This window comes from Montipora foliosa, chromosome 9 (assembly GCF_036669935.1).
Source record: "Montipora foliosa isolate CH-2021 chromosome 9, ASM3666993v2, whole genome shotgun sequence".
In the NCBI taxonomy this organism is placed as follows: domain Eukaryota; kingdom Metazoa; phylum Cnidaria; class Anthozoa; order Scleractinia; family Acroporidae; genus Montipora; species Montipora foliosa.
In genome coordinates, this window is record NC_090877.1 from 38,483,459 (window position 1) to 38,498,296 (window position 14,838).

Consider the following 14,838-nt stretch of genomic DNA (forward strand, 5'->3'; position numbering starts at 1 on the left):
AAATGTCAATTTTGTCGAAAAACTTAGATGCAGCATGTTTGAGTGTCAAGTATTTATGAGTCAATGATTCAATGAGTCAATGAGTCAATGAGTCAATGAGTCAATGGGTCAATGAGTCATGGGTCAATGAGTCAATGAGTCAACGAGTTAGTGCAGTCAATTAAACCATAAAATGAAAGCTAAAATTTCAGAGAGCGCTTAGGCCTAATCACTGAAACGAGGGCTTAGGCTTAGTCAACAAATTATTGCTATATTGACTGTGAGTCTCATTGACTCATTGACTCATGACTCATTGACTCATTGACTCATTGACTCACTTGACTCATAAAAGATGCGTTCTCGGCATGTTTGCAAATATCTTTGACGAAAATGGTAAATAATGGAAACTGGTAACTGAATTGTGCATTGCATGATAAGCGTGTGCACGTGACAAGCGTAATGTAAACAAGCAGCTCGAGCAGACAAAAAACAGCCTTCAAGTTATTCTTATCGTACTTGTTTTTTTTTTTTTTTTTGGACAAATATGACGAATGTTTAGTGCTCTTCCTAAGGACCCAGGATATTAACATGCGAATCAATCAACCATAAACAAACAATTTGAGTCGACAATATCGTAATTTACATATCGTCTTCTCTAAATTTCTCTTCAGTCAGAAGAGTCCCCTAGATCACGATAAATGTCGTTTGTGAGCGTATATGATCCCTAACTGATACTTTGAAGCACCTGTAGCTTTGGCATCACCAGCTCTTCCTCTTCTTCCCCGGACACACCTGAACTCTTCTACTTGTGCTTTAATCATGCAGTCATGTCACTATCGCAAGACAACAAAGGAAGCATTCCTGTTTCTTGCACAGCCCATGACGTGATACTGCACTGGTCATTTACCCCTTCAAAGGAATAAAGTGCCATAAAAATTTATCCTGAAACAGATCACTTTCTAGAATTTCGAACACACCTGATGAAAAACAGAACAAATTCCCGCGAAACGGGAGAAGGATTGGACGGGAACTCGGTCCAGTCCCCACACTCTTCAAGTCCAAAATGGCGGGCCAGCTAGCTTGATGTAGTAACAAGTGCATCATCTCTATGGAAGGCTTTGTTTGGGTTATTTTCTTTTTAAAAGCAAAACAAGCTTTTTGATATCCAGCGCTCCTAACCGTGGATGGATGGTTTCATTTTTTTAGCTCTAATGGAATCGGAAAATCACAGTTCACCTGGATACTGCTCACTGAAGCTCGTATATGTCAGTGTAATCTACGTATGTATGGTCATGCTCCTTTGCTGATGGGTATTAAAAACAACTATTCAGGCTATTACAAGGTCAGACGAAGATTATACGTTGACGAACCTTTTCATACGCTAAATTTAAATGGTAAAAATATAAAAATAATGAGCCGGACAAAATATGGAGACTTTCCATGCTTGGAGTAATGCTTGCTTGGAAAGATGACATGAAACTGACGACTATAAAATTAATCAAAGAAAAATTTAAGCATCTTGTAAAGAGGTTGTTATATGTACATCAGAACATTGTCATTTGTGTTCTTTGGTCGTTACTAGGTTTTCAAAGAATAAAATCACCTTTGATTTGCTAAATTATGTGTTTGTTGCGCTAATCAGAGGCCCCTTTTAGATGAATTTTAAGGTAAGAATCGGTGTTATTTCTAAACAACGAAACTGATTTGGCCTTGACAATTCATTTTCACTTACCAAATACAGAATAAGGGCTTCTTGTCAACAATTTGGTTTGTTTATGGCCTGAATTAGGCTCAAAATTCCATTTTGCACCGCCTTAGAGGGGCATGAAGTGTTTGTTTCAAAAATTCAATAAACCATAATAAGCCAAATTTTTCTCAACTGATTTTGATAACTGGGTGACTAAAGTAAACAGTGGTATAGGTTTGGAAGTTATGCAAGAAGGCAGGTGAATATAGTGAAATTTTGAAAAATGGCTATTTTGGGTTATAATTTTAGCATCAATTTTGGCCAAACTCTAGCCCCAGGCTCCTCTCTGTGAAATACCTTGAGGACAAAGTTACATGCATGAACTGAAAGCTCTATTATAGTAGAGTTCATTGTCAAATTCATTTGGCAGCACAATTTACCAGTGGGGTCTTATCACACTTTCAAAATGCCTCCTGGAAGGCTGGATTTTTGGTGCTCAAGGGGCAAAAAATGAGACCCCCCCTGTAACTCCAAAACTAAAACTCAGAGAAGTGAGCCAAAGTGGCTTTTGAAATATCTCATTATACCCAACTTCTGTGCCAATTTTCAGCCAAATCGGTTGACCACAACTTTTGGCCCCTGGAACACTTTCTCAGACAATGACACTTAAGTTGATAAGAAAATTGTTCAAATTTCTGTTTTTACTTCGAAGATCATCTTTAACACTTAGAATTTCTTTAATTAAGACGCACGATCTTAGGTTTTTTTTAATAGGAATGTTTAATAATCATAATTTGTGACTTATCTACTGCTGCTTCTGGTATCCTATTTGTAAATTTCCGTTCCTTGAGTGAAAAATGTAATATTTAGCAGCCGAAGGAATGAAGTGTGTTGAAATATCTATTACCCCAGCAGCAAGTGTGTTACAGGTTAGGAAAGGAGAAATTATTGAATCAGTGCAAAGGGAATTGGTCCAAGGAGCTATCCTTGAGGTACACTGAAGGAAGTACTTACCAAACTAGAACTTAGGTACATTTTTCATAGTGACTATCTACCGGCGACTTTCATGATAGCCTCCGATGTAAAGCAAGTCATATGCATAGCAATACCACGTATATCATAAAACTTAAGTCTTTTGCTGCTGCAACTTCGATGCAGCTCTCTAATCGGTTATCCGTTTCAGTATTCATACATTTATCCATTCAGTCTCAACATTGTAACATTATTATAGAACAAAGACCTGAACTATGCGATTACCTGTACTCGAATTCGGACCCTCCAGATCTATAGTCCTGTGTCTTCACCACTACTCTTCAGAGACGAACATGATCAACCCAACACTGTTCCTTTCATTGTTTACTTTCGTATACTTATAAGTCATAATTGATATATCGATATATAATAACCAAAACCAATCCTAACCTGACCCTATTTTTCCCTAGATTTAATTTAGGCTCCAAACAAGTTCCTCATTATATCATAGTGCATATTCAACAATTGTAGGTAAAATGAGAATCACCAATTTAACCTAGGGAAAAACGGATTTTACCGGCAACATGTTGGTTGTCTCTCGATAAACGAGGAAGACTTTACGTTGCGCTCCAAAACAATGTACATGTACTAAACTGCAAAAAATAGAAAGTTAAATAATGTCAGCGGTGTGAACGCATGTGACTGCGTAGTCCAAATGCGGAGGCACAGAGTCGATTGCAGATTTCGCATGGAATCCCTTCTGTTGGTGGGGCCGATGACGCAGCTCTATGTCGACGCACACGGGCTGCTAAAAGGCGTTGTCGGCGGTCTTTTTCAAAGTTATTAGCAGCACTTCTTATTGTCACTCTCCAGCCCGATCTGTCCGCTGCAGATGTTTCCAGTTCCTTGGGATGAATACCTGCCCATTTGAGGTTGGTTTTCAAATTGTTCTTGTACCTCTTCTTTGGGCGGCCCTGTTTACGGTGGCCCAACACCAACTCACCATAGAAGAGCTGGCGTGGGATCCGAGTTTCATCTATCCGGATCAAGTGGCCAGTCCAGAGTAGTTGTGCCTGAAGGATTTTAGCTTCAATGCTGGTAGAATTAGCTCTGTCAAGGACTTCTTGATTTGTGACCCGATCCTGCCACCGTATCCGCATAATTGATCGTAATGATCGTGTGTGGAACTGTTCCAGCTGTTTAACATGTCTGCGGTACAGAGTCCATGTTTCACAGCCGTAGAGCAGTGATGAAATAACTACAGCGTTGTAAACTTTGAGCTTAGTTGCAAGGCGAAGGCCTTTGTGCTGTAGGACCCTGGTGGGGAGTCTGCCAAGTGCCTGGTTTGCTTTCTGTATCCTGGTTGTGATTTCTTTATCCAAAGAGCCATCATTGGAGATGATGCTGCCCAGGTATCTAAACGACTCGACGTTCTTCAGTTGTGTGTCGTCGATAGTGATAGAAGGTTGCTGAGGAGAGCTTGCAGGCGCAGGCTGAAGGAGAACCTCGGTCTTACTGAGACTGATTGTCAGGCCGAACAACTTTGCAGCTTCCGAGAACTTGTCAGTGATTACACGCAGATGGTTTTCCTTATGGGCCATCAAGGCACAATCATCAGCGAACAGCGCCTCAATTAGGAGTCTCTCCAGTGTCTTCGTTCTCGCTGAGAGGCGTCTCAGATCAAACAGTGAACCGTCCAAGCGGTATCTGATGTAAATACCAAATTCCAGGTCTTTAGTAGCGTGAAGTAACACCTGGGTAAAGAACAGGTTGAAAAGCACTGGTGCGAGCACGCAGCCTTGTTTTACGCCATTTGTGATGCCGAATCTCTCAGAGGGTTCACCGTCTACTATCACTTCTCCTGTCATGTCGTCATGGAATTGTTGGATGAGCTTAACGAATTTTGCCGGACAGCCGAGTTTTCCGAGAATGACCCATAGTGCCTCGCGGTTGACAGTGTCAAAAGCTTTAGTGAGATCTATAAAGACCGCGTAGAGGCTCATGTTCTGCTCAATGCATTTCTCTTGGATCTGTCTAACTGCAAAGACCATATCAACACTACTTCGATTACGGCGGAAACCACACTGTGACTCCGGAAGGTTTTTTTCTGCAATCGAAGGGATAACTCTATTCAGCATAATGCGTGCTAGGATTTTTCCAGCAATGGAAAGAAGGGAGATGCCTCTGTGGTTCCCACAATCTGCTCTTAGTCCTTTGTTCTTGAAAAGGGAGACGATAAAAGCGTCGCGGAGGTCAGCTGGCATTTCCTCCTCTTCCCAAATGCTAATGAGAATGCTATGGAAAGCCTGGAGAGCCTCGTTGCTAAGTGCCTTATATACTTCTGCTGGGATTCCGTCCCTTCCTGGTGCTTTGCCACTGCTCATCTATCTTATGGCCTTTTGGGCTTCTTCCATGGAGGGAGTGTTGTCGAGTTCTTCAAGGACTGGTCTCTGAGGGATATGGTCAAGTACTGTCTGGTCAACCGAGGATGGACGGTTCAGGAGCTGGCTGAAGTGCTCCTTCCAGCTTTCTCTGATCGCAGCCTTATCTTTGATTAGTGTTACTCCGTCAACTGAAAGCAGAGGGGTAGAGCGAGATTTTAGAGGGACATACACTGATTTACTGGAATTATAGAATTGCTTTGAGTTGTTAGAGTCAGCGAAGGCTTGTATCTCGTCGGCTTTCTTCTCCCACCACTGGTCATGTATCCTACGTATTTCCCTTTGGGCCAAAGACTGGTACGACTTGAATCTCTCCTTCTTCGTTGAGGAACCCAGATCATTTTGCCACTCCATAAATGCTTTGTTCTTCTTGGTCAGCAGATCTTCAATGGCACTGTTGTTCTTATCAAACCAGTCCTGATGGTTACGGCTATTTAAGCCCAGAACTGATTTTGCTGTTTCTGTCACCGTGTCTCTGAATTGGTTCCATTTCTGAGTTGGATCACCGAACAGTGGACCAATGGTAGCTAGCTGTTCATCCAGCTTATGTTGGAAAGTGTCGAGACATCGAGACTGCTGAAGTTTGGCCACGTTAAAAGTTCTTCTGGAAAGTTTCTGGTGCCTTGGATGGTGGGGGGCTATGATAAGATTCAATGTGGAGCGGATAAGCCTATGGTCTGTCCAGCATTCTGCTCCCCGCATAGCTCTGGTGATGAGGACATCACGAATGTCGCGCCGGCAGACAATGACATAATCTATCAGGTGCCACTGTTTAGATCTGGGGTGCATCCAAGAATTCTTGTACTTATCTGCCATTCTGAATATCATGTTTGTGATGATCAGGTTATACTCTGTGCACTTGCTCAACAGCAGGAGGCCATTAGCATTCATTTTGCCAGTGCCGTGTTTGCCAAGTACTCCTTCCCACTGATTGTGATCACAGCCAACTCGGGCGTTAAAATCGCCAAGAAGTATTAGCTTATCATTGGCAGGGACAGAGTCCAATACAGAGCTGAGGTTGGCATAGAACTGCTCAATTGCCTCTTCTGTGCTAGTTAAAGTCGGCGCATATGCACTGATGATTGTTGCATGCCGATTGTGGCTGAGGGGCAGGCGGAGCTTCATCAACCTTTCATTGATACCAACATGCAGGGTAGGGAGTTGTTTCATCAAACTTGTTTTGATGGCGAGGCCAACCCCATTTATCCTGTCCTCGCTTTGAGTCTTTCCTTTCCAAAAGAAGGTGTAGCCACAGGTTAGTTCTGTAAGGGATCCTTCATCTGCAAGTATACAAAAATTTGGTTTTATCAACGGAGTTGATAATGTAAATTGGCCACCGTACAGAGATTCTGCAAGCCGAGTTTCACTTAGGGCAGCAATGTCAATGTTGTAGCGAGATAACTCTTTTGCAACAAGGGCTGTTCTCCTTTGGGGTCTTACTGAGTCATCTTTGTCCATGAGTGTACGAATATTCCATGCTCCTAATGTGAGTCTTTTCTTTCTCAATTGGATTCGACCGCATGTGTAGGTGATCTGCCAACCGCGGTTAGCTGGCCAGATGATGTAGGGCAGGCAATTTTTAGGCCACCTTTTCTAGGCTTCTCCCTTGCTAGGGTGAGCAGTGCTGTCCTAAAAAGGGCTGCTCAGTCGCCCAGGATGCTGCCGGACTTCTCTGGTGCCCCGGGTACAGAGAAGAAGGACCACTGGTCCAAGGCCGCCTACGTGCAGGATCATGACTACAACTGCCAGTGGTCACCTCCACCTGTTGCTTTGCCATTCCCTCATCGCCGCAGGACTTGGTTTGGGATGAGTGGGAATCGTGGATGACTTGATGAAAGATGAAATGCGATGTGACCTGTGCGTGAATGATATTTTCGTGGAAAAGCCGTTGTACGGAGACAATCCCACTCTCTCGGCCTTGAAAGTCAGAGTCCAGTGGCACGAAAACATCGTTACATCTGGGGACAATCTCGGCTGCAGTGGATGGCCATGCCTTACTATGTGCTCCAGCATGCCCTTCGCATTCCACACTGCGTTGCTGAACCACCATCATTGCCGTTGGAAAAAAAAAAGTCTCTTCCGCCAAGCTCACTGGGACAGACTTTGAATTCATTCGGGTAAGCAACTTCCTAGGTAGACAGCTTACCAAAGCTAATGAGCTCTTCCTACCCAAACCGTTACCCTGGTCAATGAGGGCTAAGGGTGTACTGGCACTTTCCCAAGGTGCCCACCCAGGCTAGTGGAGGGGAGGAGATGCCTTACTGCTCCATTCTAGACCGGCTCCAAGCAAGGCCTAGCCACCTCCCCAACCGATGATGATGAAATATACAACATATACACCTTGCAATTGGGCAAATGTATGTACTGTCATCAATTCTCGACCCTTCCTGTTCACTGTTAGCAAAAGAAAAATGGTTTTACTGAAAAATTCAAATACATTCCTATTATGCAAGAAATGTAAGACGTTTCAATTACTTTACTGCAGAACTAGTACTAAACAATTCTCCGCGCTTTTTATTAAGGCCATTAGTTTTTACAATTCTCCTAATTCTGATGTTGTTTCTGGCAATTTTCTTGCCTACTTTTAAGAAAAGACTTCAAGCTATTTATTTATAAATATTATTAATGTATAACGCAGTTGTTTATTGTTTCCTTCGAAATTCATGCTCGCTGAAGATTTGAAGTGTAATCTGTCTAGTTTTTGGCCTTTTATTCTACTGGATTGTTTCACATTTTTGGCATGACATGCGTTGAAATGACTTTTGGCACATGGAAAGATAGCTCAACCCAAAGTGAACGGTATCCGCTTTTTAATTTCTCGGAACAACTGCTTCCGTTTTCGGTCTAACACAACATTTCATTGAAATTCATGACATGCATAATTACTGTGAAACTCGGAAGACCGTGAAGTCCAAAAATATTTTCTGGAATGTTAATTGTCTGTATTGTGATTAATAAGGTGAAACCCACAATAGGATACCATAAATAATCATAGCCGAGTTTCACTGTAAGAGTTTGATCATAGTTAATAGAGGGGACTGGTTTGGAAGCTCGGAAAACATCAAAGGAGCAAACAAAGATGCCAAGATTTAGGTTAAAAAGTCCACGACCGTGCACAATCTGTTGTTTTGCGCTCATACACTATGCATGAATTACGTAACCAACACGTTTGTATTGGTAAGTTCCTCAGTAAGGAGTTAACGACTATTGTGTTTTGTGCACGGTCAAGGCCAAAAAAAAGAACAAAAACCTATAACAAAGAAATTTGTCGGGTTTCACAACCATTTCCCTCTATTAACTATGCTAGAGGTCTTTTAAAGTGGCTATACCACTTTTTCATGATCTGTCAAAGTGCAGGAATGTTCCACCCTTAATTAATTCAATTAATTCAATTAATTCAATAGAGAGGTGACTCGGTTGTGTCAACAATATCGACTTCCATTATAAAAAGAGTGGAAGAAAAGAAAGACAAATCGTCTTTCTTTTTTGCAACAATTGACAAACGGCTATTGACAGCTTTATTCTACTAAGACTAGCCTGCGATCAGGCTCCCAGTGGTTCGACGTACATGACGAGTATGCTCGACTGCTCGAATGCGCAGGCGACACCGCGGCAAAATGAGTGCGCATGCTCTGCTTCGAACACATTTGATTCGATTGAGCTCTTTGTTTTTGAGTTTATTCGGCGGTGAAGGAGAAGTTCTTGTGTACCTTTTGATGATCAAGATCTCACGCTCAACATGGACTCGACAGAAAAACTAAACAGTAGTTCCGAGTTGTTTCCAACGAGAAAGTCAAAAGAGGTAAGCTTATTTTAGGCATGAAATATTTATTTGTTTATGTCGTTTCCATGAAAGTTATCTTTGCCAAACCATGTTTGCTCGTGTTTCGGTCACACCGTTGAAGACCTAAAAGTCGTAAATTTTACACTGATAACATTTTTCGTTTCCTGTTTTTCACTTAAGGGCAATTCCTCTAAAAACGCTGAGGGTTTTGACACAACAGAAGTTTTAACCTCTGACATGTGATACAAGAGCCATGAATTTTTCTGTGACCTGGTTGTCCACAGCAAGAGCAATGGTTTGTCTGGTAGATGGTGATGCTCTCTCTTTTCCAGCTCTGTGTTGCTTTGCAGGACACACTAGGTTTGTGGTATGACTAATTTAATTGATCTCTAGATTTCTGTTCATTTCATTGTCCCAGTCATCTGACCTGAAGAAATTTTGTGGAAATTGTTGATATCTGGCTGGCTGTCATTTTGACTGTCATTACTTTCAAGATGTGAGCAACTGTTTTTATCTGCATTGTTTGACAAAACCTCTTATTAAGGGAGTCAGTTAAGTTGTTTAGTTTTTTTATAAAGGGATCTTTACAAATAGGGCACAGATTTCCATGTTTTTTCAAGTATCTTAAGTGACATCTGTGCATGAAAATGACCAAGTGATAATAATATTATCGTTTTATTTTGATCAGTTTCCTGTTGTTTCTTAAACATGTCATTTATTCTTATTCCAGTGCTTAAGTCTAAAACTCTTCCTGGTGTGTGTGTACTGACCTGGTCAAACCATGCATGGCACTCATTTTGCCGCGGTGCCACTAATATGGACACCGTGGCAAAATGAGTGCGCAGGCTTGACCCACGAGCAAATCGTTTCCACGTGCGAGGGACTGGTACCAATCAAATTTGCCATAGAAACAACAGTGCGGCAAAATGGCGGCAATTTAAATTCTCTGTGTTTGTTTTCATTTTGCAATGATAAGGAGAACACTACGTTGATAAGGGTTAAATTTTGAAGAGAGCTTCCTGAAAGACTAATCTTCCCTGTGTCTTTTCAAACCAAAAAACTATAGTTCAAACCAGGAGAATTTTTACCTTGAATTCGAGTGCTAGAGCAAAAGGACGAAGTTCGTAATGTTATTAGTCACGATGGTCTCTGTGTTCGTAAACTTCTGGGAGGAAAACTGTGCACTGAGAAGTAAAACACGGGCTAAACATCTTTGCAAGGACAGAATGATAATTCCTTCTGCGAAGATGGCTTATGTTGCTTCTGTTGAACGAGGAAATCGTCTGTTTGTTTCATTGGAATCATTTGAAAGTGAGAAATAAGCTTAAGTTCTTTTCATGCCAGCATCCCACTCATTCGGCAACTTGGATAAGTCACTTCCCTGCCCTCCTACAACATTAGTTACTTTTACAAGACGAGGCCATAAAATAAAGAAAATAAGTCTTAATTTTAAGAGAGGATCGCAAAAAAGTTTTGAAACTAAGTATAAATTTGACTCCAATGTTACTCGATGTTTCCCTTTTACTTGGTGGTTGGTAGTGGTCCATCGTTGAGGATATTTTTTCAGCATTTTTCCTGCAGCTGTTACAAAACTTTTTGTCCTGTCTGGTGACTAATTTTTCTTCCAGCTTCGTCAATCAGCTTGTAGAGCCTTGTTGGGATGAGCCGGGTGGGCAGACATGAGAATCATGATCATGAAACATACAAAACATTCACCTGCATGTGTTTGGAAAATACTAATTTCACTTTTGCATGCATTGCACTAGCACAAATCCAGTTTAAATTTTGCACTATGTGTAAAGATACTGAGAGAGGAATGTAATGATACATCCAGCAAGATTAGAGGCATTCTGCTTCGTACTCTAAGATTTTAATATGCACAAGTGGTCCAGTTTCACTACCCGATGATAGACCCACAATGGCTCTATCTGGACCCACAATGACTCTATCTGATTCATTTTCAACACCAACTACCACAACAACTACTATGGTATGTGTTACCACAAAACACAATATATAGTAACTCAAATATCTCTCTAATTGTATTGTTGTCAGTACCGTATATTCATTATTAACACTATTACAAGTAGAAGCAGTCTCAGAAGTTAATATCAAAACCCATGCTCAGCAATAGAAAGAACATTGAATTAGAGGGTTGTGACAAGTAAATAATTACTGTCCCTTTTCTAGACAATTTTGAAGAGCTGTTTGGAACTCATCTTGTATTAATTACTGACATGCTCACATCTGTGATGTTTAATTTGCAGTAATACTGTTGTCATCATGCAGGATCTCATGCAGGAAAAAAAGAGAGATGAATAACAACCGTGGCTTTTTCTCATCACAAAACCAATAAAATATTCAATGCTGAACTCCTCATCACACTCTCTCATAACAATCTGGAATGTTGCTTGCCATGCATGATTTGAACAGATCAGCACACACACACCAGGAAGAGTTTTAGACTTAAGCACTGGAATCAGAAAAAAATGACATGTTTAAGAAACAACAGGAAACTGATCAAAGTAAAACAATAATATTAATTATTAACACTTGGTCATTTTCATGCACAGATGTCACTTAAGATACTTGAAAAAACATGGAAATCTGTGCACTATTTGTAAAGATCCCTTCCTAAAAAAATAGGTCCCTAGGGGGACATGTGCTTATGGGTAACGAATGTTACACCATTAACATTGTCTGTGTGATTGTTGACATCTTTTGTAATGGGCGTTCATAACGAATGCTTGGAATGCACGAAGAGCATTGCAATTAAGTTTTTCAGATAAACATTGCATGTTGCTACTAGCTGTAACAGTTACAAAAACTGAGTGAATTTCGAAGGAAGAATGGATGAATTTATAGTGAAAATAAAGAAAAAACGAAATAATGAGCGAGAGGTAGTAAGGTGTGCAAAGAGTCATGATGGAATCTGGCAGTTGGTGATCTGTTTGAAAATCAAGGTCAATGCAGTGCCTTTCTTGGATTTGTTTTTTTATTTTTTCACTCCAGAAGAGGTTTAATACGTTTGTCAAATATAGTTGTTTATCAGATGAAGAAATTACAAAATATTTTGAAATTCGAAAATATCTCCATCTTGTGGCGGGAAAATAAATCTGAAAGCTCACTGGAGAGGTCTTAACTACATTTCCACTCCAAAGGAAGGCGAGAGGTAGTGAGGTTTGCAAAGAGTCATGATGGAATCCGGCAGTAGGTGATACTGTTTGAAAGTCAAGGTCAACGTAGAGTTCATTTCTTTGGATTTGTTATTTACTTTTTCACTCAAGAAGAACACTGGTAATTCTCAAGGTTTAATACGTTTGTCAAATAATTCTGTATCACGGGCGATGTACAAAGCGAGAAAACAAATTATGAGCACGTCACTTGATAGCATCGCGATTTTCCCGCGAAAATTTTTTGGCTTAGATAAATTACAATATTTTCCCCGGAAAATTATTTAAAGGTAATTTCGTGACCTTTCTGGTGTTAGTTGGTCTTGGTTTTTAGCTGGAATTTATATTTTAAGTTTCTGCAAAATTTCGGCATTGATTAAACATCTCGATCTCGTCATGCCAAAAATATTGGCACATGTCAATCATGCACGCGATCTTACACTCACTCACTCAGACAGACAACCCCGATGACATTGTGCATTACGGGCTAGCCCGTAAGCACAAAAACTAAACAACTTAACTGACTCTCTTAAAAAGAGGTTTTGTCAAACAATGCAGATAAAAACAGTTGCTCACATCTTGAAATTAACGACAGTCAAAATGACAGCCACCCAGATATCAACACTTTCCACAAGATTTCTTCCGGTCAGATGACTGGGACAATGAAATGAACAGAAATCTAGAGATCAATTAAATTTAGTCAGACCACAACCTAGTGTGTCCTGCAAAGCAACACAGAGCTGGAAAAGAGAGAGCATCACCATCTACCAGACAAACCATTTACTCCTGCTGTGGACAACTAGTTCACAGAAGAATCATCGGCTCTCGTATCACATGTCAGAGGTTAAAACTTCTGTTGTGTCAAAACCCTTAAGCGAAAAACAATGAACGAAATATGTTGTCAGTTTAAAATTTACAACTTTTAGGTCTTCAACGGTGTGACCAAAACACGAGCAAACACGGTTTGGCGAAGATAACTTTGCTTTCTTTCATGGAAACGACATAAATAAATATTTGAAGCCTAAAAAAATATGCTTACCTCTTTTGACTTTCTTGTTGGAAACAACTTGGAACTACTGTTTAATTTTTTCTGTCGAGTCCATGTTGAGCGTGAGATCTTGATCATCAAAAGGTCCAAGAACTTTTTCTCTACCGCCGAATCAACTCAAAAGCGAAGAGCTCAAAAGCTCGAATCGAATCGAATCGATTTGTGTTCGAAGCAGAGCATACGCACTCATTTTGCCGCGGTGTCGCTAATATGCATACAGACTATGAATATGTTTTTTCTCTCGTGTCCTATAAAGGGTGTACGAACAAGAGGACTGACATCATTGCTGAAGTCCAGCAGCTGTGGCGAAAGCGAAACTGATCAAACCATACAGGATACTTCCAAAGTAAGGACTCTCTAGAGGGTGTGAAAATTCTAACTTTCGAATAGAAGAATTCATGGAACGTGCTGCTCAACGTTCTCGAGAAACACTTCAATACTGGGTGGACCAATTAAGTTTACGAGAAGGAGATGCCCAGCCAACTTCGCCTCAAGGACCGATATCATCCTGGTCGGTACAAGAACTAAACGATGCCACCGCAGCAGCCTTCTCTGTCATCTCTGGTGTAAAGATCATCAGCGAAAAAGATGTTCAAAAACAGCGTGATCTAGGCAAGACAGTGACGCCACTCCAGATTAAGGATGTCTTCTATGGTCAACTGAACACTTCTCAGGTAAAGGATGAAGAACAACAACCGTTGTACTACATCCCAGATTCTGCTTACGATCCACAGTACGACTGCGACTTTACAAACTACAAAGGAGACGACACTCGTTGCTTCAGAGGGAATTATTCTTACAAAAGACCTGCTGGATGGACCAGAAAGGCCATCAACGTTATTAAAAAGTACGAGGATGATGTCTGGCTTGGACAAGCAGGTTGGAGGGACCTATCTTCACCAGGAGAATGGCCCGTATCCTACCATGGCACTAAAATAGAAAACGTCCCCAGCATTGTAAAAGGTGGTTACGATACCAGCAAATGTGTTCGACAAGCCTTTGGTCCTGGTATCTACTCCACACCTGAGTTCAAAGTAGCTGAGGATTATGCCACAACATTCCCCTTCAAAGGTGAATACTTCAAATGCATCCTGCAAAACCGAGTCAATCCCAATAAAACGGGGGAGGAAGAAACAGATCATGGGATATATTTCGTTACTTCTGATGTGAATGATATTCGTCCCTATGGAGTGTGTCTTAAGAAGATCTGAATGGTTCTATTTTGGAACGATTACTCTACTGAATAACAAATGTTATTAACTTAAAAGGCAAACCACTTAAAAGTCTTAGAGTTTAGCTGGGCTTTCAGCTACTTTATTCACTATAAACATTGCGAAATTCGTTAATGCAATACCTGTAGATAGCACAAAACAAGTTTGTTATGCTAAAATAATGGAAAATAGACTGGACTATCTGTTATTTCCATATTATGGAAAGCGCCGTTTATGAGAATCCGAGGTAATTCTAAGAAAAGCCAGAAATTCTGCAGCCTACATGTCAACAAACAACGAACTGTTTTTTGCATATTTAATGCGATGGGAGATAAGACACTTTATTAATGATTTGGCGCTTAATAGAAAAATGAGATTTTGTGAATTTTTACTGAGAATTAGTTCAATGGGGACGAGAAATAGAATCACAAACGTAGAATTTCAGTGGCATTCATTACTTGAGCTGCAATTAGCGTACTATTAGGTATACATTTGTACTAGATCAGTGGATGAATACTTTAAATTAAAAAAAGGTGAACAGCA

General features: G+C 40.6%; 2 protein-coding genes across 2 annotated transcripts; one reads left to right on the forward strand and one right to left on the reverse strand.

The window, feature by feature from the left end:
- Positions 1-5,022: 5,022 nt before the first annotated feature.
- On the reverse strand, positions 5,023-6,537 carry LOC137971815 (uncharacterized). Its single transcript, XM_068818574.1, has one exon. The coding sequence runs from the start codon at positions 6,535-6,537 to the stop codon at positions 5,023-5,025; it is 1,515 nt and encodes a 504-aa protein (XP_068674675.1).
- A 6,777-nt stretch (positions 6,538-13,314) lies between these two features.
- Positions 13,315-14,838, forward strand: LOC137969477 (uncharacterized). Its single transcript, XM_068815730.1, has one exon. It carries the CDS (start codon positions 13,483-13,485, stop codon positions 14,293-14,295), a length of 813 nt encoding a protein of 270 aa, XP_068671831.1. The 5' UTR covers positions 13,315-13,482; the 3' UTR covers positions 14,296-14,838.